Source organism: Oncorhynchus tshawytscha, linkage group LG07 (assembly GCF_018296145.1).
Source record: "Oncorhynchus tshawytscha isolate Ot180627B linkage group LG07, Otsh_v2.0, whole genome shotgun sequence".
In the NCBI taxonomy this organism is placed as follows: Eukaryota; Metazoa; Chordata; class Actinopteri; order Salmoniformes; family Salmonidae; genus Oncorhynchus; species Oncorhynchus tshawytscha.
This window is the reverse complement of record NC_056435.1, coordinates 62597713-62621967: the sequence shown is the minus strand read 5'-3', so window position 1 is coordinate 62621967 and position 24255 is coordinate 62597713. Positions and strand designations below refer to the sequence as shown.

The window sequence follows — 24255 nt, the reverse complement described above, 5'->3', positions numbered from 1 at the left end:
CACATGGGGACAAAGATTGTACTTTGTCCTCTGGTCTGATGAAACAACAATAGAACTGTTTGACCATAATGACCATTGTTTTGTTTGGAGGAAAAAGGGGGAGGCTTGCAAGCCGAAGAACACCATCCCAACTGTGAAGCACGGGGGTGGCAGCATCATGTTGTGGGGGTGCTTTGCCGCAGGAGGGACTGGTGCACTTCACAAAATAGATGGCTACATGAGGAAGGAAAATGATGTGGATATGTTGAAGCAACATCTCAAGACATTAGTCAGGAAGTTAAAGCTTGGTCACAAATGGGTCTTCCAAATGGACAATGACCCCAAGCATACTTCCAAAGTTGTGGAAAAATGGATTAAGGACAACAAAGTCAAGGTATTGGAGTGGCCATCACAAAGCCCTGATCTCAATCCTATAGAACATTTGTGGGCAGAACTGAAAAAGCGTGTGCAAGCAAGGAGGCCTACAAACCTGACTCAGTTACACCAGCTCTTTCAGGAGGAATGGGCCAAAATTCACCCAACTTATTGTGGGAAGCTTGTGGAAAGCTACCAAAAACGTTTGACCCAACTTAAACAATTTAAAGGCTATGCTACCAAATACTAATAGAGTGTATGTAAATTTCTGACCCACTGGGAATGTGATGAAAGAAATAAAAGCTGAAATAAATCAATCTCTCTACTATTATTCTGACATTTCAAATTCTTAAAATAATGTGGTCATCCTAACTGACCTAAGACAGGGAATATTTACTAGGATTAAATGTCAGGAATTGTGAAAAACTGAGTTTAAATGTATTTGGCTAAGGTGTATGTAAACATCCGACTTCAACTGTATGTATATATGTTTTGCAATATCCCAAGTATTCTCAATACATTTAAGAATAATACATGTTGAATATTATCAACATTTTCATAATACGTGCCTGTTCTACACATTTCATTTTTCTGAACAAAAAATGCCCACACTTTCAGAGAAGCGTACAGGTAGGTGCGTGCAGATGTGTTGTTTTCTCGACCAAACCCAAGAGGTGAAGAATCACCAGGGAAACCAGAGGACATTTCACACTCTCAGGCTGCAGCTAGTGTCACAAAATGGAGGTGTTAGTCATTCTTCCTCTTCTCTGAGAGAAACAAAGCTGGTTTTCCTTATTCATTGGTGATGTTTTCACCTAAAGCTCCGAATTAAATACTTTAGTACGCCACTGTTTTTCTGAGGGAAAGGCTTGATATATTATAATAATGTATATGCATGACTCCTATCATGACAATAAATCACATGCCTTAACTTAGTGCCATAACTAATTGTTGATGTACAGTAGCACATTTTTCAGTCTCGATGATCTTGTACACGATGGCAAAGATGGATAAAAAATATATTAAGTTAAGTTCCATATAAGTTCCATTTTGACCTGGGAAATACATTTGCTGAATACATGATCTATGTTTTCAAATATGAATATGTATTGTATGGAGAGATAAAACACATTCTAAGGGATGCATTTTCAATAGATAATGGTACGCATACAATACGGTACAATGTACCAACCCATTTGAAGTGAGAGTGTAAGTGCCTTAGGGTTAAGTGTCCTGGGTTGAAAGAGGACAGGGACTGGCAGCATTTGTCTTGTGTTTGAGTGAAAGGCAGTACCTTCTAAAGAGGACAGAGAGAGACAGAACCATCTGACAGCGTGGTGGCACAAAGGGAAACAGAGGGTGGAAGTCCATTTTTTGTGCAACCTGCAGCCAAGGATGTTGTGCTAAAGAGGAGGTTGGATTCCAGAGGAATGTCGTCAGAAACAAATCAACATACAAAAGGGACATGACAAATTTTTGCTCTTTTTTTTACGCAGAGCGAAAAGAGATCAATTGAATCATTTAAATGCATCATGAACATGAAGAAAGAGCACAGAAGGTGAACATGTAATTGTTTTATGACAACAGTGGACGCAAGCAGATGAAAGAGTTTTCAAATCTGGGTAGAAGAAGAATTTCACATAGTCAAGAAAATGTCTTCGGTCAAGTGTTATCCTCTTGTAGGAATTTTAATGTCTCTTCTTCCCTTTCAAGGTCAGTCCCTTTTAAACTAATGTGTTGTTGATATCCTTATGATAATTGTGATGCACACAAATATATTGTACAAAGTACTTAAAGTTTGAATTAATGTGGATTCCACTTTCAGTCTTGTGTTTAGTATACAGGTGATTTACTGTATAACAATTTAAGAAATCATGCTGCCAAATAGTTGGATGCATCTACTTTTGTGAACATTGTAAGGACTGCTAATGACATTTTGAAGTTTAGAGTACATTTTAATAATCTAAATTCAGTAAAATAATAATGTTATTTTATTTGATGATTATTCTATTTTAAACGTATCTGTAGTTAAGTATTTATTTATTTAGTATTGGTCACACTTTGGGTTCCTCATACATGGAATCAGCATTTTAGTGTCCTGTTTAAAAGGTATATGTACTGCACATGGGTATATTTATGGGAAATAGCCCAATGTGGAAAACAACAGTAATACGTTGGGAACATTTGAGGTTAACTATGATTCTGTTCTCCCCTTCCTTCCTCCTCCTCCTCCTCCTCCTCCAGTGTGTAGCCACCCCAGGGTGCGGGCTCAGGCAGAGGACAGGCTACTGAGGACTCTGTTCAGCCATTACAACAAACTGGCACGCCCTGTGGCCAATGTCTCTGATGTGGTGCATGTGCACTTTGGGTTGTCCATTGCCCAGCTCATTGATGTGGTGAGGAGGAAATAAAACTTAAAATACTTCAAAGCCTGAGTGCCAAAAATGTTCATTTTAATTTACTAATTATTGTTTGGAGAATACGAATGGTCGATTCAGTCAAATCTGCATTTACACAGTAGCTCTTTTTCTTGAGATCAAATAAAATCAAACAGTGGTTCTGGACTGTACTGTTTGAGTGCATGGTCAGAACTAACACACTTTGAAAACATCGTTATGACAGGGTTCACTGAATCCCAGCCTGTCTATGCAGATACTACAATGAGTAGGTGCATACCATCATCAACCATCTTTATGCTGTTTGTCTTTTCTCAAAATCAGGATGAGAAAAATCAAATGATGATCACCAATGTCTGGGTGAAACATGTGAGTCCAATCAAAATGACACAACGTTTCTGTGTCTGAATGATCTATTGTATCTGTAGTGTGATCTGCTCACACTGAGTTTCTATTGGTCTGTTTCCTCCAGGAGTGGAATGACTACAAGCTCTGCTGGAATCCAAAGGAATACGAGAATGTCACCTCCATGCACATCCCATCCCATCTAATCTGGAGACCAGATATAGTTCTTTACAACAAGTATGTAACGTTTTAATGCTAAGTATGCATGCTAAGTATATACTTTGAAACATGTCCTAAATGTTCACCCATATTAGGAAATTACTTACATGATTCCTTACCTTTAAAAGTTGTTTAATAGTTCCCTTCTGTGTTGTGTGTAGAGTACAGGATGGACTTCTGTCTGGATGGATTTTAGTTTTTATATATAGAAATAACAGGCATTAGTTTCATGTGTCTAAACTGCCTGATGAATAGTAAGGGAGAACTGAGAGGAAAGTAACACTTTTCTTTTTTCCCTAATTACTCAGATCAATAGAGCTACAGACACAATATGTTATGTCAAACAAATTATATACAGTGCCTTCGCAAAGTATTCAGGACCGTTGACTTTTTCCACATTTTGTTACATTACAGACTTAATCTAAAATTGATTAAATAAAACAAATGATTCAGGAATCTACACACAATACCCCATAATGACAAAGCGAAAACAGGTTCATTTATTTTTCTGCAAATGTATTAATATAAAAAACAGGAAAAACTTATTTACAGAAGAATTCAGACCCTTTGCTATGAGACTCAAAATTCAGCTCAGGTGCATCCTGTTTCTATTGATCATCCTTGAGATGTTTTTACAACTTGATTGGAGTCCACCTGTGCCAAACTGAGCAATTGGAGAAGAAGGGCCTTGGTCAGGGTGGTGACCAATAACCTGATGGTCACTCTGACAGAGCTCTAGAGTTCCTCTGTTGAGATGGGGGAACCTTACAGAAGGACAACCATTTCTGCAACAGATGGAAGCCACTTCTCAGTAAAAGGCAAATGACATCCCGCTTGGAGTTTGACAAAAGACATCTAAAGGACTCTCAGACCATGAGAATCAAGATTCTCTGGTCTAATGAAACCAAGATTGAACTCTTTGGCCTGAATTCCAAGCATCATGTCTGGAGGAAACCTGGCACCATCCCTACGGTGAAGCATGGTGGTGGCAGCATCATGCTGTGGGAATATTTTTCAGCAACAGGGACTGGGAGAATAGTCAGGATCGAGGGAAAGATGAATGGAGCAAAGTACAGAGAGATCCTTGATGAAAACCTGCTCCAGAGCACTCAGGACCTCAGACTGGGGAGAAGGGTGACTTTCCAACAGGACTACGACCCGAAGCACACAGCCAAGACAATGCAGGAGAGGCTTCGGGACAAGTGTCTGAATGTCCTTGAGTGGCCCAGCCAGAGCCTGGACTTGAACCCGATCGATCGAACATCTCTGGAGAGACCTGAAAATAGCTGTGCAGAGACGCTCCCCATCCAACCTGTCAGAGCTTGAGAGGATCTGCAGAGCAGAATGGGAAAAACTCCCCAAATACAGGTGTGCCAAGCTTGCAGCGTCATACCCAAGAAGACTCAAGTTTGTAATCATTGCCAAAGGTGCTTCAATGAATACTGAGTGAGGGGTCTGAATACTTGTTTTTGCTTTGTCATTATGGGGTATTGTATGTAGATTGATGAGGGAAAAAAACTATTTAATACATTTTAGAATAAGGATGTAACCTAACAAAATGTGGAAAAAGCCAAGGGGTCTCAATAAATTCTGAAGGCAATGTATGTCCTCTACCATTATCAACTGTAATTTCATTTCTATTGTAATTGAGTTCAAATTAAATAGACCGAGAACAGAACTACCGCAACGTTACTTTTGTACCTGCCAGCAGGGCGAGATTAACACAGCCTATTAACCATCATTTTCTCATCTCACTTTAATTGGAATGTTGTAAATGTTTTTCACCATTTTCAATGACTATTCATGCTTAGCCCTACCAATCTGGTGCTCCAGCTGTCATGCACGCTCCTCGTGTCCTAATAGAATAAACGTCTTCATTCTCTTCATAAACAGCAGAGTCATCATGCATATCCCATTTCCATGGCTTGGCAGAATTATAAAGATATACATTGAGTGTACAAAACATTAAGAACACCTTCCTAATATTGAGTTGCACCCCCACCATCAATTTGTCGGGGCATGGACTCTACAAGGTGTCGAAAGCATCCACAGGGATGCTGGCCCATGTTGACTCCAATGCTTCCCACATGTGTATCAAGTTGTCTGGATGTCCTTTGGGTGGTGTACCATTCTTGATAGAAACAGTAAAAAAACAGTTGAAACTGAAAAACCGAGCAGCATTGCAGTTCCTGACACAAACCGTTGCGCCTGGCACCTACTACTATACCCCGTTCAAAGGCACTTAAATATTTTGCCTTGCCCATTCACCCTCTGAATGGCACACATACACAATCCATGTGTCAATTATTTCAAGGCTTAAAAATGTTTTTTTTAACTTGTCTCCTCCCCTTCATCTACACTGATTGAAGTGGATTTAACAAGGGACATCAATAAGGGATCATAGCTTTCACCTGGTCAGTCTATGTCATGGAAAGAGCAGGTGTTCTTAATGTTTTGTACACTCAGTGTATATTTTTAACCACTAACCTGTCAATAAAAGCTTATGTGAGAAACTGATCCATCAAGTTAATTGATTAAGGCATAATTCTAATGTCTTATATCATTTTCAAACATTCAGTCACTTGTTGATATTTTGCTAACAGCAACATGAACTAGAGGAAACATTGGCCTGAGCTTAAAATGGTTTTATTTGATATGATTCTAGGTCATCCGTTTACATTGGGTTACTTTCATCCCACCATCTCTCCTGTAACTTCTCCCAGGCTAACAGCCAAGACCAGCTAGAATGATATTTGAAACCTGTGGTATCATTTAGTCACTAGATTGGTTAAGAAAATTACATATGTTTGGAACCTTAAACGACTAAACACAACTCTACAACCAAAAACACATCCGGGTCCGTTTTTTTACTTTTTTTAAACTTTAGTTTTGTTTTGCAGGGAGGTCCTCCTCCACATTAGGAACATGCTGACTTCACTACGTTATTCTAGCTTCTGTGTTATCTGAGAAAATGGGCACTTTACTTTCGCCCTGGCTCACCTAAAACAATATAACTCCGTGCCCATAGAGAATATGAATACTCATTTCGTTTGACCAACAGCAATAACAGCATAGCCACAACGCTAACATGCTGGGCTGTATAGCTAGCATAGAATACTAAAAACAACAGAGAGCTAGCAGCTCGTGCTCGGTGAACATTCCATTATGACAGTGTAAGAAGAGAAAATTCTAAACAAACAGAATTCAGACTAAACGTAAGAATAACGTTTACAGGCAACACATTTCACTTCTTTTACTGGACATGTAATGATATTGTCACTCTTTTAATGACATAATTAGCAGATATAATGACATAATTAGCTGATTAAATCACAGAATTAGCAGAGCAGAAACAATTACATACCTTTTCACAAGGTCATCACTAGTTATCACACCAACTCATAAATCCCACCTATTTCCCAAAAATCAGATTTTTTTTACCTTAACCATAACCACACTGCTAACCTTACGCCTAACTTTAATTAAGACCCAAAAACACATTTTTGTTCTCGTGATTTATTACGATATAGACTTTGTGACTGTGGTAACTAGTGGAAACCTTCTCACAAGAGCAGAAGGAAAGAGGGAGTAAAATGGGCAATGCAACAAGTTCACAGGAAATGGACCAAACCATTTTACAGTTCAAAGTTCATATTTTCTTATACCAACTCTTATGATCTTAGATGATAGGTACAGGTAGATTTTTACTATTATACCAACATAGTCATGGAAATATAATACGGCAATACCACAGTAGATCATTATTTCTGAAATAGAATAATCCCTAAAGTGACCTGATTGACCCAGTCCACTCTAAGATCATCCTGCCCAATCAACAGTGCCAGTCAACAATAGCGTTGCATGGGTAAAATCACTGGAGAAGCCAAGCAAGAAAAATTCCATATTACAACATGTGTTGTGATAATTGCGTTGTTTGCTCTATAACCTGTTAGTTCATATGCCTTGTAACCATGATGTAAGACCTAAGGCAGAGACAATAAGAAGACAGAGTGGCAGAATAAATTCAACCACCCCTTTGTTTCATCACAAAACCAGAGAGAAACATCTGTCTGGTGAAGTCCACACAACAAACAGTTACATGACAAGAGCATGTTCAAGTAAGTTAATGTTTCCAACATTTTCTAACTACTAAACAACTATTGATTAGAACCATGGAGAGTTACCGCAACTCGCAAAGAAAACAAGCCCTGCCTCCACTATTCCAGCACCATTTCAACATCATCTAATCACCTATGTTAAGTCTACTACAATGATTAAAAGATGGAAGGACCATCCACACCTGAGCTCACTCAGTTTAGCTCAACGCTGATTGGCTATTATTTTAAAATAAAACAAATTCAATGGAGGCCAAATTCTCGTTGGCTTCCCTTGCAATCTATGCTACTGGCAGCAACATCATAGACATAGATGGGCTACACATACAGAGACAGAGGAGCGCTGTTTCATTCGCTTGGATGCTTTCTCCGGTGAGATATATTCAGCCTCTTGCGAATTGAAGGAAATGTATGAAACACAAAGAGACGAAAGATACATTATTTTGTATCTTTTCTTATTTTTTTCAATGTCAATTTTTGGGTGAAGCCTGGCTTCACTTGGCTTCACTTGGCATCCATGAATACACGCCACTGAGAGTCTAAGTGTCGTACCCCTGGTATATCTAAATAAAATTGTATTTTTTTATGTGGCGAACCCACTGCAATTCGACTTCACTAGGACATGCTGCAATACAAACTTAATGTTTGTATATATAGCCACAGCCACTCTTTTCTACCATTGATGACTAAAAAACAATGAGAGTGGACGGGCAATTTATCTTTATTGTCTAATCTGTCAGGCCATTCCTTAACATACAATCAAGCTGTATCATGCCTTCTTATCTCTAGTGCAGATGGTGATTTCTCCGTGACCCACCTGACCAAGGCCCACCTGTTCCACGACGGGCGCATCAAGTGGGTTCCCCCGGCCATCTACAAGTCCTCCTGCAGCATCGACGTCACCTTCTTCCCTTTCGACCAGCAGAACTGCACCATGAAGTTTGGCTCGTGGACCTACGACCGCACCAAGATCGACCTAATCAGCATGGCGGGCAATGTGGACCAGATGGACTACTGGGAAAGTGGCGAGTGGGTGCTGGTGGACGCCGTGGGCAACTACAACATCAAGAAGTACGAGTGCTGCCACGAGGTCTACTCTGACATCACCTATTCCTTCATCATCCGGAGACTACCTCTGTTCTACACCATTAATCTGATCGTGCCCTGCCTGCTGATCTCCTGCCTGACTGTCCTGGTGTTCTATCTGCCCTCTGACTGTGGAGAGAAGATCACCCTGTGTATCTCTGTGTTGCTGTCTCTCACCGTCTTCCTCTTGCTTATTACCGAGATCATCCCGTCCACCTCGCTGGTTATCTCGCTCATCGGGGAGTACCTCCTCTTCACCATGATCTTCGTCACCCTTTCCATCAGCATCACCATCTTCGTGCTCAACGTACACCACCGCTCGCCTCGCACGGACACCATGCCCCGCTGGGTGCGCCGCGTCTTCCTGGACGTTGTCCCCGGCTTCCTGTTCATCCGGCAGCCTGCCGCAGTCAAGGACAACAAGAAGAGGCTGGCGGAGGCCATGCAGAAGAGGTCTATGCTATGGGGTGAGCTGGAGGCTGAGCTGGAGGTCCAGGAGATCCTGGCCCGCTCCCCTTCTCTCTTCTTGGGCCGACCCATGGAGGGTTCCCTGCCCCCCAAGCTTCCCCAGCAACAGCAGCAGCCCCTGGACAAGTCCAGCCAGTACTCCATCCTCCCGGAGGAGCCGACCACCTCGTCCCAGCCAGGCTGCTCTTCTCTGTTCCTCCACCCTCTCTTCCCACCCAGGGACAAGCACCACGCGGCCAGGCCCAAGATGCGTTCCCTCAGCTTACAGTACGGCTTGGGTGAGAGGGAGCAGCCCCAGACCAGCATCCGCTGTCGCTCGCGCAGCATCCAGTACTGCTGCCTGCATGAGGAGGTCTCCTCCATGGGTAACGGCATGCAGCGGCCTCTCTCTCAACACCCGTCCCTGATGGAGGAGAGGAAGCAGAGCTGCTCAGCTGTCTGCAAGTATCACTCAGGCCTGGCCAAGGAAGCCAAAGCAATGACCAAGGACGAGCGGCTCCTCGTCTTATCCCCGTCCATGAAGATGGCCATGGAAGGTGTGCAGTACATCGCAGACCACCTCCGTTCAGAGGATATCGACTTCTCTGTAAGTAAGGGTCTCATCATTAACATGTAAACTGAGGAGGCAGATCAATGAGCACAGACCCAGGCCCCTTCAGTTTATCTACAGTATTTGCACTCTGAAAATAGAGAATATGGTGCGTCAGGGCACCCTCAGTTTTAGCAATTTGTATGCTGAAGATACATATTGTTTATTTCTACGGATAATTATTTAAAATATATCAAAAAAGGTACATGGCACAAAACTCAATCGGGCTTTACAGTTAGGAATGCCAGTGGATACAGGACTTGGCATTCGCACAATGCCATATATTTCAGAGCACAATGCTGCATACTGTATTTCAATGGTGCGGCAGGGTAGCCTAGTGGTTAGAGCGTTGGACTAGTATCCGCAAGGTTGGAAGTTCAAATTCCCGAGCTGACAAGGTACAAATCTGTTGTTCTGCCCCTGAACAGGCAGTTAACCCACTGTTCCTAGCCCATCATTGAAAATAAGAATTTTTTCTTAACTGACTTGCCTAGTTAAATAAAGATTTAAAAAATAAAATGGTGAGCAACCTGAACCATAGGAACACAAATTCTATCAATTTTAATATTTCAACAGTGATTCATTTTGTGTTTGAAGTAACTAAAAACGAATTTCTGTCATTATTCAGGTGAAGCAGGAGTGGAAGTACGTGGCTATGGTCCTAGACCGGATCTTTCTGTGGTTGTTCATCTTGGTGTGTCTCCTGGGGACCCTCGGACTCTTCGTCCCTCCCTGGCTGGCTGGAATGATAGACCTATCTGTCTGACTCCAAACACTTCTGAAGCCATTGACCCTATGCACATTCAAGTTGTACAACTGATGAACAACTCACTTGCCACAATTTTGTTCTGCACAACATTAATTACACAAGCATTGTGGCGACACTGCACAATGCTTGTGTAAACATTTGTGTGCAGAAAATATCAGTTGTATGACAACCATTGTGTCAAATGCATTGTATATCAGTTGTGCAGACCTGAGTGTGAACAGGGCCATGGAGGATGTGACCAATGGACAGGACACCTTCTCATTAATTAATTAATTGTGAAAAGCCATTTGTAGATAAAAAGTGACACATAATTGTTTTGGCAATGCTTTATTTTCCAGAAGCCAGCAGATGGAGCCAAAGGTCTCTAATGTGAAGGACTGAGAAGTTACATTGGGATTGTGGAAACATAGCGGTAACTGCCAAAATAATGAAAACAATTGAGAAAATGTGGTATACAAAGTATATTGAAAGCAGGTGCTTCCATACAGGTGTGGTTCCTGAGTTAATTAAGCAAATAACATCCCATCATGCTTAGGGTCATGTATAAAAATGCTGGGCAGGCCATTATTTTGGCTACTATGGCTCTGCCCCATAGAATGACAATGCTCCCATCCACAGGGCATGAGTGGTCACTGAATGGTTTGATGAGCATGAAAATTATTTAAACCATATGCCATGGCTTTTTTAGTCACCAGATCTCAACCCAATTGAACACTTATGGGACATTCTGGAGCAGGGCCTTGAGACAGGGTTTTCCACCACCATCAACAAAACATCAAATTATGGAATTTCTTGTGGAAGAATGGTGTCTCATCCCTCCAATAGAGTTACACTAGAATCTATGCCAACATGCATTGAAGCTGTTGGTGTATGTTGGTGTTCCCTTTATTTCGGCATTTACCTGTATCTCTACCTGATACTATCCGGAAACAATAGGAATAATAAGCTAATAAAGTTTTATAAAATTATGTTTAAAAACAGCTTTAATAAAGCATTAGAGCATCATTTCTAACAATATTTAAGCTAGTTTAAAACACAGAGCCTTAGGCTAAGTTTACAAAGGCAGTCCAATTCTAATCATTTGTCCAATTACTGGCAATGTTCTGATTGGTCAAAATATCAAAATTGGGCTGCCTGTGTAAACTCAGCTAAAGTAGCCTAGATGGGACATATTTTAATATCCAAACAAGGAACCTTATTCTTTAACAGAAGAGAACATAGAGGATAGTGGCTCCGTCCGGTAACAGTGGGTGAAGGTAAATACTGTACATACTCTTGGAAATTAGGTCTCAACAATATTCCTCTACTTCTAGCATTGAGTCATTTACACCTGAAACTTACGCCTATTCAATCCAGCTGTGCCCTACAGCAGCTACTATGTTACGTAGGTGGTATTTTCCTGTAAGGTTTAACGTGCTCTTAAATCTTGTTATAATCAACACATTTTCACATTGACTTTCACGTTTTTATCCTCTTTCTCTGTGCTCTAGTGCTGTTGTTTTTTCACTTGCAAGAAAACTAAAATTCACAATGCAGACGTTTTTCCCTCTTGTGAATGTTATTGTGATTTCTTCAGGGTCACCTTACGATTGAAACATCTACCACAATCATTGTGTCAAATTAGCAATAGAGAAACATTTGTGCTTCTTCAGTTTCTGTAATGGAAAAGATCTTTATGAAGAACGCCTCCAATTAAGGAAATACCACCCATTTCTTGAAATTCTTCCACCGATGGCCTCTTAGCCTCTACAGGATTACTGGCAACCCCAAAAGACACTGAGGAGTTTGTACTCTGGATTCCAAACGCTGGATAGAGGGGCTCAGTGAATGTGGTCTGAAAAGTGTAAAGGTGGGTCATTGTGTCAGAGGAGACCTCATAGAAGGAGACAGTTCCAGCAGGATGGTCCAAAAACACTCCTACTCTCTTGTTTTGCTCAGATAGCTTTGGAGGGGAGGTTATTTTAGTGGTTTCATTATTGTAGTCGGCAGAGTCATGGTACTTAGAGCAGGCAAGACACCAGGAACTGTCATTGGATCCAAGCTTACAGACACAACCATTTCCTTTTCTGCTGATTCCTTTATATGCCACTCCTATGACAGTCAAGTGGCCACTCCCCTCTGCCTCCCAGTAATGGCGCCCACTCAGACCCTCTGTACACAGCACCTGTGGACAGTCAAATCTCTCGGGGTGGTCAGGATACAGCTGCTGCTGTCGAACCCCTGTCACCTGTCTGTTTCCTTGAGACAGAGATAGGAGTCTGCTTACTGTGTTTAGGTCTAGAGTGGGCTCACAGGCATCTGTGGATGAAAAGAGAGGTTTAGAGGAGGGGAAATAAGCTGGATCAACCCAATGTGTCCGTGTGTTTAAGTCACGGGTGGGATCTGAACTACCTCATCACTAAAGTGTCTTACCTCCACTACATTTACAGGAATAATGAATGTGTTCTTTTAGTACATTGACCAAAATAGATGAGATGTTGAAACAAAGAAACATACATACACTTCTTAAGCAGCTGTGGTTCTATCCAGATCTCTTCATTATGGTCCACACTGTGGCAGAGGAACAGAGAGTGAGTGAGTGAGTGAGTGAGTGAGTGAGTGAGTGAGTGAGTGAGTGAGTGACAAGGAATCAAGTAAAGTGTTGCCATTGGAATTACTGAAGGTCAGAATTCAATCTTGTGGTTCAAATAGGAGAGACATATGCATACAAATGAAAAGATTGGCACAGATTTACTGCACTAACTTGAGATTACAATGGGCCTCCTCCAGGTTAGCAGAAAGAAGCTTCACGCCTGAGTCTCCTGGGTGATTGAAGCTCAGGTCCAACTCTCTCAGGTGGGAGGGGTTTGACCACAGAGCTGAAGCCAGAACAGCACAGCCTTCCTCTGTGACTTTACAGAATGACAGCCTGCAGAGAAAAACAATTCTGGGTTTTACAACATGACTGAGGCTGGTGAGAGCTGAAATATGAACCTATCTTTTCAGAGATACACTACTGTTAAAGCATTTACATCTACATGTTGGTTATTTAGCAGACGGTCATGATCGTCTAATGAATAAATGGACCAAGGTCGCAGCGTGCATAGAGTTCCAAATGTTTAATTAATGAAACTCAGCAAAACAATACAGAACAAAAAGAACGTGACGCTATGCAGTGCTCACAAGCAACAATACATAAACAAGATCCCACACCAAACAGGTTGGAAAAGGCTGCCTAAATATGATCGCCAATCAGAGACAACGATAGACAGCTGTCTCTGATTGGGAACCATACCAAGCCAACCTAGAAATAAATAAACTAGAATGCCCACCCTAGTCACCCCCCCCAAAATAGGTGCGGACTCCAGCAGCAAAACCTGACTATATAGGGGAGGGTCCGGGTGGGCATCTAGCCTTGGTTGCGACTCCGGGTGCGGGACATAGACCCCATTCCACTTGCGGATCCACCAGCTTTGGTGGCAACTCTGGTGCGGGGATCGTTGCCTGAAGCTCCGGACCATGGATCGTTGCCTGAGGAACCGGACAGTGGATCATCGCCGGGGACTCCGAACCGTGGATCATCGCAGGGGACTCCGAACCGTGGATCATCGCAGGGGACTCCGGACTGGGAACCCTCGCTGAAGGCTCCGGACTGGGACGCCTCGCAGAAGGCTCCGGACTGGGACGCCTCGCAGAAGGCTCCGGACTGGGACGCCTCGCAGAAGGCTCCGGACTGGGACGCCTCGCAGAAGGCTCCGGACTGGGACGCCTCGCAGAAGGCTCCGGACTGGGACGCCCTCGCAGAAGGCTCCGGACTGGGACGCCTCGCAGAAGGCTCCGGACTGGGACGCCTCGCAGAAGGCTCCGGACTGGGACGCCTCGCAGAAGGCTCCGGACTGGGACGCCTCGCAGAAGGCTCCGGACTGGGACGCCTCGCAGAAGGCTCCGGACTGGGACCCTCGCAGAAGGCTCCGGACTGGGACCCCTCGCAGGAGGCTCCGGACTGGGAACCCCGGACTCCTCGCAGGAGGCTCCGGACTGGGAACCCTCGCAGGAGGCTCCGGACTGGGACCCCTCGCAGGAGGCTCCGGACTGGGAACCCTCGCAGGAGGCTCCGGACTGGGAACCCTCGCAGGAGGCTCCGGACTGGGAACCCTCGCAGGAGGCTCCGGACCGGGAACCCTCTCTGGACCATGGATCATTACTGGAGGCTCCGGGCTATGGATCCTCACTGGAGGCTCCGGGCCATGGAACCGTCGCTGAAGGCTCCGGGCAATGGAACCGTCGCTGGAGGCTCCGGACTGGGAACAGTCGCTGGAGGCTCCAGACTGGGAACAGTCGCTGGAGGCTCCAGACTGGGAACAGTCGCTGGAGGCTCTGGACTGCAGACCATCGCTGGGGGCCTGGTGCATGGAGCTGGCACAGGGCGTACCGGGCTGTGGAGGCGCACTGGAGGTCTGGAGCGTAGAGCTGGCACAACGTGTCCTGGACAGATGACAACCTTCGCACGGCAAGTGCGGGGAGCTGGCACAGGACGTACTGGACTGTGGAGGCGCACTGTAGACATGGTGCGTAGAACCGGCACACATGGTAACGAACAGATGACACGCGCCTCAAGGCGAGTGCAGAGAGCTGGTACAGGACGTGCAGGGCTGGGGAGGCATACTGGAGACCTGGTGCGTGGAGCCGGCACAGTCTTCACCAGACGGCTAGCACGCTCCTCAGGACGAGTACGGAGAGCTGACTCAGGTGGCATTAAACTGAAGACACGCTCCTTAGGGCAAATGTCGTGCCTCATGCACCAACACTACAGCTCTCTCATAACTCTCTCCTCCAATTTCCCCATCAACTCACTGACTTGAGTGAGTTGAATCTCTGATTCACTCCCTTCACTCCCCTCCAAGTTCACCTTCCTCTCCCAGACTGGCCTGGTTCACACATCGGCTCTGCCGACCATCCCGTGTGCCCCCCCAAAAAATGTTTTTGAGGCTGCTTCTTGGGCCTACGTCGTGGCTGCGAACCCTGGTGTCGTCGCTAACCTTCCTTCGCTGCTTCCGCCTGCTTCCATGGCAGGCTTTCGTCTCCTGCCATTACTTCCTCCCAAGTCCAGGATGCCCTTAACTCCTGGATCTCCTCCCAAGCCCAGGATACCTGCTCCTCCTGGGCACGCTGCTTGGTCCTGGGGTGGTGGAATCTTCTGTCACGATTGTCTAATGAATAAATGGACCAAGGTCGCAGCGTGCATAGAGTTCCACATGTTTAATTAATGAAACTCACCAAAACAATACAGAACAAAAAGAACGTGACGCTATGCAGTGCTCACAAGCAACAATACATAAACAAGATCCCACACCAAACAGGTGGGAAAAGTCTGCCTAAATATGATCCCCAATCAGAGACAACAATAGACAGCTGCCTCCGATTGGGAACCATACCAAGCCAACCTAGAAATAAATAAACTAGAATGCCCACCCTAACCAAAATAGAGAATAAAGGATCTCTAAGGTCAGGGCATGACACAGACACGCTTATCCAGCCAGTGCATTCAAATAGGGTAGGTAAGAGAACCACATCTCACAGTCATTGTAAGTATAAACTTTCTAAAACATGTGTGAGGAAGTGAGGAAAGACAAGTGTTAGAGCAAGAAAGGTGTTTTTATGATCTAGGGCTAGATGACATCAGAATGACATACGCATAGCTTGGCGGTGTCAAAGGTGGAACTGCGTTAGAGCTGTCAAATCCACAAGCAGCTCGTTGCGTTACCTGATCACAGACACTGCCATTGGAGACAACGAAACCACACCTGACTATAATCCGACAAATCCCATGCAGCCGCGTTACAAACACTCAAATTAGACTGATGCATAAATCCCCCATCTAAATGAACATGAAAACATCCATTAGCCTCACATCAATGGTTTGACATTGGAGAGTCATTATTTCTAACATCGAAAGAGCCTACACTTTCTAGCGCCATTTTGAACATCTAACACAGTAGGGATATAAGAAAGGGACTGGTTTGTGACACATAAGAGCAGCTGCTCACCGATATGTCACCTCATACTGCAGTTACACCTCCAACGCTGGCTGACGCTGGTTAACGCTCAATCTGATCCAAGCCATAGTAATATACAGTATGTTCGTAAATACTGACCTCAGTATCTCTAGTCTACAGTTTTGATGGCCTAGTCCAGCAGAGAGCAACTTCACTCCTGAATCCTGCAGGTCATTGTGACTCAGGTCCAGCTCTCTCAGGTGAGAGGAGGTTGAGCTGAGAGCCGAGGCCAACTCTTCACAACAGTCTTCTGTCAGACAACATCGATTCAGCCTAAATGAGAGAAATAATAATATTACAATACACTAGGCAAAAAGTAGCCATAAAAAGAGGAAAATCACAAAGTAATGACTGACCTCAGTTTCTCCAGTTTACAGTGTAGGCTCAACAATCCAGCAGCAAGCAGCTTCACTCCATAATCCTTCAGTCTGTTGTAACTCAGGTCCAACTCAATAAGAGATAAGTTAAGAGAGACCAATATTTCACAAGACTCCCCTGTGATGCCACAGCCAGTAAGTCTATAAAGATGTGAGAACATAGCATTGAAACAGGCTGGGATGAACTTCCCAAAAACATAAAGATCATCTTTAGCATTAAGATTATTGTTCGTCCATTTTCTACCAGTGTACTTTTAAGATGATCTTAATGCTAATTATGATCAACGAAAACAGAATGCATTAGAGCTTGCTCTGAAAATTATCCTCAAAGGGATTGTTTGGGATATTGGCAACGATGCCCTTTATCTACTTCCCAAGAGTCAGTTGAACTTGTGTAAACCATTTTTATGTCTCTGTGTTCAGTGTGATGGACGTTGCCAACTTGCGTTAGCGCAATTGCTAACTTGCGTTAGCGCAATTGAAACTAGCTTTAGGGCAAGCAAATGCTACTGTAGTTAGCATTGGCCTCTAACTTCCTTTACACTGTACAGTCATATAAATGGCTGATTATCTGACTCTGGGGAAGTAGATAAAGTTCCAAACTATGTCTTTTAACAAAACAATCCAACAATGTTACAGTTTCTGGTTTTCTTAAAACTTCTTAAAGCATTGTAGGTTAAGGGCTTGTAATTCAGCATTTCACTGTAAGGACTACACCTGTTGTATTTGGCGCATGTGTCAAATACAATTTGATTTGGTGATATAAAGATGTCTCCAAATGTACTGACCTCAGTGTCTCCAGTTTGCAGTGTGGATCCTCCAGTCCAGCAAAAAGTATAAACTCTCCATCATCAAACAGCTCACTGTTCCTCAGGTCCAACTCTCTCAGAGGTGAGTATGCAGATTGGAGAACGGAGGCCAGTGTGTCACAGACCTGATTTGAAAGAGTACAGCCAGACAGTCTGCAGAAACAGAGAACATATCATTTCAGTCTGATGTTGTGCAGGCCATGGCAAACTGTTGAATCCTATTTTATTTGGTGTCTGCTGAGTAGGATCGGTTCATAATAACTTGATCTCATGCAACCTGTTGTTCTGATAAAAAAATATCTATATATAAGTGAAATGAAAGCAAACGCACACAAATGGTTAGGGCTATTAGGTCTCTCACCATACATACATAATGAAAAATGTGGACTAGAATTATTCAGATTTCATAATTTTCTGGTATGTGTGAGATTAGTCTTGACTGAAGCCTTACATTGCCTTTCTGCAGTTTCTTACAGCTGGGAGCAGTCTTTCATGCCCCTCCTCTGATGTGTTGTATTTCACCAGGTCAAACTCATCCTGCACCTCCTCTGACATCAGAAGCACATAGGCCAGTGCTGAGCAGTCAGCAGGTGACAGTTCTTCTCCAGACTCAAGGAACTTCTGAACATTCTCCTGAACTGAATTGTCCTTCATCTCAGTCAAACAGAGGAAAAGGTTGATGTACCTTTCAGGTGACACATGCTGTGCACCAGGATTCTTGAGGTATTTTCTAATCTCCTCAACAGTCTCTGAGCTGATCTTTGTCTTTGGCAGTAGGCCTTGCAACAATCTCTGATTGGAATCCAGTGTTATGCCAACAAGGAAGCGGAGGAATAGGTCCAGGTGTCCATTTAGACTATTCATGGCTTTGTCCACCATCATCTTCAGCAACTCATGCAAGGGAAGCGCTGCAGAAGTATTCTCCAGGAAAGACTCAAGGGCCTTGATGTTGTTGCTCACACAGCAGTGAAAGACATGCAGTGCAGCAAGGAACTCCTGAAAGGTCAGGTGCACAAAGCAGTACACCTTTGAATACAACCCACACTCTTCTTTCAGGAATTCTGTGCAAAACTCTGAGTATGTTGAGGCTTCACTAACATCAATCCCACAGTTTCTCAGGTCTTCCTCGTCGAATATGATATTGCCCTCTTGCAGCTGTTCAAATGCTAATCGTGCCAGGTTCAAAATTAAGATTTTCTTTGATGCCAAGATCTTCTGTCTATCCCTCTCATTCTGCCCCTGATACTTTTCATTTGCCAGGTTTATCTGAATGACCATGAGGCGAGCGTACATCTCAGTCAGAGTTGTAAGGATCTCTCCTCTCTCATTTCTCTGTCTATAAAACACATCCTCTAGAACCTTTGCAGTGATCCAACAGAAGACTGGTATGTGGCACATGATGTGGAGGCTCCTTGATGTCTTTACATGTGTTATGATTTTGTTGGCTAGTTTCCCTTCACCGAATCTCTTCTTAAAGTATTCTTCTCTCTGCGTGTCAGTGAATCCTCGTACTTCTGAAATCCGGCTGACCAAGTCGCGGGGAATCTGATTTGCTGCTGCTGGTCTGGAGGTTATCCAGAGGAGCGCTTTGGGACACAGAGTCCCCTTGATGAGGTTAGTCAGCAACTCGTCTACTGATGAGATCTGTGTCATATCAAACAGTGTCTCGTTGTTCTGGAAATCCAAGGGAAGTCTGCTTTCATCCAGACCATCAAAGATGAACAGAACTTCACCATCAGTATACTTCTTTACATCTTCGATCTCAGAAAGTTCAGGGTGAAAGCCATTTAAAAGTCCATGAAGACTGCATTGTTTTTTAATCAGATTCAGCTCTCTGAAAGGAAGCACAAATATGAAATCTACATCTTGATTGGCTTGTCCTTCTGCCCAGTCGACGATGAACTTCTTCACTGAGACCGTTTTTCCGATTCCAGCGATGCCCTTCGTCAGCACAGTCCTTATGCGTTCCTCTTCTCCATGTGATTGTTTAAACATGTTATTACAGTCGATAGGGGTGTCTGGTGATGTTTTTCTCCTGGATGTGTATTCAATCTGCTGAACCTCATGTTCTTTATTAACCCCTTCACACTCTCCCTGTGTGATGTAGAGCTGTGTGTAAATCCTATTAAGGAGAGTTTGATCTACTGCAGTGCCTTCTAACACCAATGCAAACTTCTTCCTCAGACTGGCTTTGTATGTCTTGAGAATATCATTTACTAGAATGAAATGTAAACAAAAACATGAAGTTCAAGTTATGAAGTAAAGCACCTTACTCTTATTGTAACCCTCTTTTGAATAAGTTTACTCTGTCACTCAGAAGCCACTCAAAGTCTCATAACAAAAATTCATGTGGAGTATATTGCTCCAGCTAACTGATTCTGAGATTCAAACTTATATCACCATTTTGAATTAACACCAGATCAAAATATATTTATGCTAAGTTGAATGAATTAGATCTGGGGAAAATGCCTAAATCTGTGGTGTTGTTTTTTTGTGCTGTCAAATACCAGGTTGTATGGTACACCTGGGGCAGGCGTAATGAACTGATGCTCAACTCACTGGAGAAACAAAAGAGAGAAAAGACAGAGACTGAGTTAAAGTAGTCCACCATTCTATTCCTAAAAATGACAATCATCATTGATATAAGGTGTCAGGAAATTGAATGTGCACAATAAAGTGTATAGGGCCGTACTTTAGTAGTATATAGAACAGTAGCAACACTTGATGGAGAATAGGCAGTAGATAGAATTACAAGAAATACAATGTTTGATGCCTTACCCTTGTTGTGTGGAACAGCTATGTGGGGCTTCTAGAAATAATAAAGAAAAACGATAATTATTGTAGGAATCCTACAGTTCTGAATATGAATTTAAGGAATCCAGGAGTAAGTAAATCAACCGATTGACAACACATCAGCTACCATCTGACCTGGGCAGAGAATAGTTGTAAATACCAACTTTTCAAATACTTACTGTAAGATAGTCAAATATAGTTTACATAGAGTTTCAACTTAAAGGCAACTTTGTTCTTCGATATTCAAATACAGGTCTCAAAAAAACTAATCATATCTGAAAGTATTTTGAATAACTCTCAGAAAACCAAATAATATTTGAAAGTATTTGATTATATGCAAGTTATTTGAAAAAAAAAAATGTATTTGATGGCTGCCAAATACTGTATTCAAATAGTTGTAGTCACCTCCAAAGTAACTATTTGTTCCCCAGGGAAAATAGTTACTTTCCACAAAGCATAGTTAAAACTATAGTTATCCCAGGTCTGCACAACACAACACAACACAACATCTGACCTGAGATGTTTCACTAAAACCGGTATCTGTTCATACAGACATCAACTGTGTGAGAATGATAAAGTGTTCACCTGTTTTTGGCACAGTGATGATGATGTCTCTTACAGTAGAGTTGTAGATGAATGGGGCGATGATAGTGCTTCCATCCTGAGCTCTAATGGAGGTTGGGATAGAAACTACTCTATGCTCCTCAACATGCTGGTCTTCTGTTAATTGACAATCAAACAGAACAACATTGGCATAGTGACTTGAAAATTGGTGGTGAACATTCTAATTGCACGTAGATCCAAATGTACTTGGTCAATCATTTTGAGCCATAAACACTTTAAGGATACTTTTTCTTACAAATAAATCGGAAAAATGATCATAATTTTCAAAAAGGTGTCTTACTTTCTTGGTGTCTAATACCATGTTGTTGTAGTAGGTTCGGTTCAGAATGTGTTCTGGATCTCTTTCCACACTCGGGGCAGCCAGGGTCTCCTGATGGAGCAGGCTGGTTCCTGTAGCTGCCGATGCACTGTCTGCACACTCTGTGTCCACAGTTAAAAGAGACGGGGTCTCTCAGCCCCTGCTCACACACTGAACAGCTGGACTGATGCTCGTTCAGACCTGCCCTCCAGCTCCACTCACCGCTGAGAGAGAGAGAAGAGCTATTCAGTGTGTTTGTGTGTGTGTACTTGTTTTCCTACATTATCAGGACCTCATTGTCCTAACATTTCACCCTAATGTCCTGAAAAGGTAAGAAAACAAGTCAGGACATTTTTCAGGTCCTGAATTTGTTCAAATGCTATTTTAAGCTTTAGGGTTAATTTTAGGTTTTTGGGATTAAGGTTAGGGTTAGGGTTAGATTTAGGGTTAGGTGTAAGGTTAGGAAAAATAGGATTTTTAATGTTCAAGCATTTGTACAGTCCAAAAACTTCTGGAATTTCACAAAAACATAGCTTTTTGCGTGAGTGTCATGTGTCTGTCACATGTCGTTGTGGCTTTATTGAGGGATGTTGATGCAACATAAAAGACTGAAACAAATAAAAAACAGGAAGAACGACCAATTAAGAAAGCTTGTGCCATCCCTCTGCTGTGGCGAAACTGCCTGCTGAGCCAGCACGAGTGTTTAGCAATCAATACTATTAATAGGAAGTCATTGTTTATTTTCATGACAGGCGTCCACACGCAGGGTGTTGTATTGTCGGGAGGTAGAATAAACATGTGTATAAGCCCATGTATCCCCCTCTTCTTCAATACGCATAGAGGACAAAAACCCACCTGTGTTCCATTACAGCAGATTTTACTCAGCACATGCAGTTGGATCCTTCATCATTGTAGACCTTCAACATCTTTTCAACAATGTCTGTCACATCGCCTCTTGGGATGGGTGGGAAGTCCTACAGAGTCACAGAAAAACCTGAACCAACTCATCTCCAGGACAACCAGAAGGTCTATAAGGGAGTGTGTCATGTTGACAAGCTGAAACATACACGTTAGCATGGCCACCAGATGAGAACTAAACTCTGTAAAACTGAGACTCATAACCAATTTATTTCTCTCTATCTGCTCCTATTATTACTTCAGAACTAAAGGGCGCAATTTTGCTCTTTTCAGAACTCACTTTCTATTTACAGAATAAATCCATAGCAGCAACGTTTCGGTCCGGAGCAGGGAGATCTTTATTTTATTATTTCTTACACACAGTGGGACAAACACAGGTGTCCCACTCTAAATAAAACTAGTTTTGATGCAGTGGAGCTGTGCCCTTTGCTTTTGTTCTATCAGTTTGGTGAACAAATATGTTGTTATTCTCTAAAAGGGCAGCACTTATACAGTCATTAGTGCTGTGCACATCCCAGGCTGACTATATTTCAGATGCCTGCCAGATCTCACAACGCCACCACTGTTTTTATAATAGTCACATTCCAGACAAACTACATTTTAGGCATTACATTGCATTAACCAATGGTTGTGTGCCACGTCCTTGACTGTGTATTCAGGCATCAGATTGCTATATCATAAGATGTGGTTAGCTGATATGTTAAATACCAATCCCTACGTTGTGAGATCTGGCAGCTAGGCGTCCGCAATGCAGTCGGCCTGGAACACGGCACTATCTTAAACTGCATTCTCTAGGTATGTGTTATCTACGGATATCTTACATAACATGGACACGTGATAAAAGAACACTTTGTTCGACTGGCCTGGCCTAAAGAGAGGTATGCACAGTCTAGCCACATGCTATTAACGTCATGTTGACGGTTGGTATGCAGCCATACCAATATTTCTAGTTTTGTCAAGTGGGCAGCATGAAAGTCTGAGACCCACACTGAAAACAAGTGTTGTATAAAAAAAACATTATTGTGTTATTCTCTATTTGATTTGTCCTTGATTAACTGTACAATTGTTTACTCTAAAAAATAAATAAATGTTTTCTGGACAGTCTCATTGCACAAATACCAATCTGTCTGGATACGTTGAGGTTTATATGTCTCTTCCTGATAAATAACTTGGTTACTGTAAAACTTCTATCAATCATTAGCCACAGTGGTGAGTAGCCAAATGCATCACAGAAAACAGTTGAACAATTCCTAAGCCATGATGTCTGGAGCAGTAATACTTTACATCAGAGTAGAGGTATTACTATATCATGTGGACAACAATGAAATGCATTACTGGGCCAATAAGTAATCTCCAAAGCACATTCCAGTCCAACCCGCCACAACAGTATGTGCCCACAACTTCGTTACCTAGGTCATAGTGAATCCTGTAATATAAAACCAAACATTTTCCCTTTTAAGAAAACAAAAACTAACCAACTGGAAATGTATAGTGATATCATCTGGTCTGTTCTGCTTACCCTCTGTTCGTTTGATGGTTATGATGTGCGATTTTCTTCCTGCTTATTACACCCAAGACCTCCTGAGTCTGACTGGTTTGGTTTCAGTTATTGCCAGGTTGATATTGACTGTACTTATCAACAGTCCGTCCTTACAAGCGCCAATCTGCATTTATTTTCTCTCTCTCTCTCTCTCTCTCTCTCTATTTACATTGCCAAAGCAAGTGAAATAGATAATAAGGCCAAGCAAAGTTGAATTATAAACAAACAGTCGGTTAAATTCATGGTTAATGCATCATTTTCAGATATATTAAAAGTGATTAAGAGACGAAACAACAATGTCATTGAACCAATTCACTGTCCAGAGATCAGGGCATTCATCAGCAAAGACTGATAGTATTTTGGACAACCAAATTGAAGTCAAAATTATTGATTAAATCGAAGTGTGTCAGCTGTATGGTGATTTGAGATTCATAATTTACATTTTACCGGTACTACCAGTAGTCTAGGCCAACCGTTAACACCAAGATGGAAAGCATTTGAAGTGATGGTGCGCCGCCAA

At 42.7% G+C, this 24255-nt stretch overlaps 2 protein-coding genes across 2 annotated transcripts; one reads left to right on the top strand and one right to left on the bottom strand.

The window, feature by feature from the left end:
- Nucleotides 1–956: 956 nt before the first annotated feature.
- LOC112255013 (neuronal acetylcholine receptor subunit alpha-4-like) lies at nt 957–10659 on the top strand. Its single transcript, XM_024428040.2, has 6 exons — nt 957–984; nt 2599–2750; nt 3075–3119; nt 3223–3332; nt 8219–9569; nt 10201–10659. Exons 1-6 carry the CDS (start codon nt 957–959, stop codon nt 10336–10338), a joined length of 1824 nt encoding a protein of 607 aa, XP_024283808.2. The 3' UTR covers nt 10339–10659.
- Nucleotides 10653–23879, bottom strand: LOC112255012 (NACHT, LRR and PYD domains-containing protein 12). The gene is made up of 12 exons (XM_024428039.2): nt 23715–23879; nt 22133–22251; nt 21260–21501; nt 20941–21075; nt 20342–20371; nt 18014–19778; nt 17542–17715; nt 16733–16894; nt 16476–16649; nt 13085–13249; nt 12842–12891; nt 10653–12639 (listed from the first exon to the last, which is right to left on the bottom strand). Exons 2-12 carry the CDS (start codon nt 22141–22143, stop codon nt 11990–11992), a joined length of 3558 nt encoding a protein of 1185 aa, XP_024283807.2. The 5' UTR covers nt 22144–22251; nt 23715–23879; the 3' UTR covers nt 10653–11989.
- Between the last annotated feature and the right edge of the window lie 376 nt (nt 23880–24255).

Coding starts and splice junctions, on each gene's coding strand:
- LOC112255012 (XM_024428039.2), bottom strand. Junction 21,076..21,259: donor TGGTATTAGACACCAAGAAA/GTAAGACACCTT, acceptor GTCAATTAACAG/AAGACCAGCATGTTGAGGAG. Junction 13,250..16,475: donor TGTAGACTAGAGATACTGAG/GTCAGTATTTAC, acceptor TTTTCTCTGCAG/GCTGTCATTCTGTAAAGTCA.
- LOC112255013 (XM_024428040.2), top strand. CDS start 957: ATGCCCACACTTTCAGAGAAGCGTACAG. Junction 985..2,598: donor ACTTTCAGAGAAGCGTACAG/GTAGGTGCGTGC, acceptor CTCCTCCTCCAG/TGTGTAGCCACCCCAGGGTG. Junction 9,570..10,200: donor CAGAGGATATCGACTTCTCT/GTAAGTAAGGGT, acceptor GTCATTATTCAG/GTGAAGCAGGAGTGGAAGTA.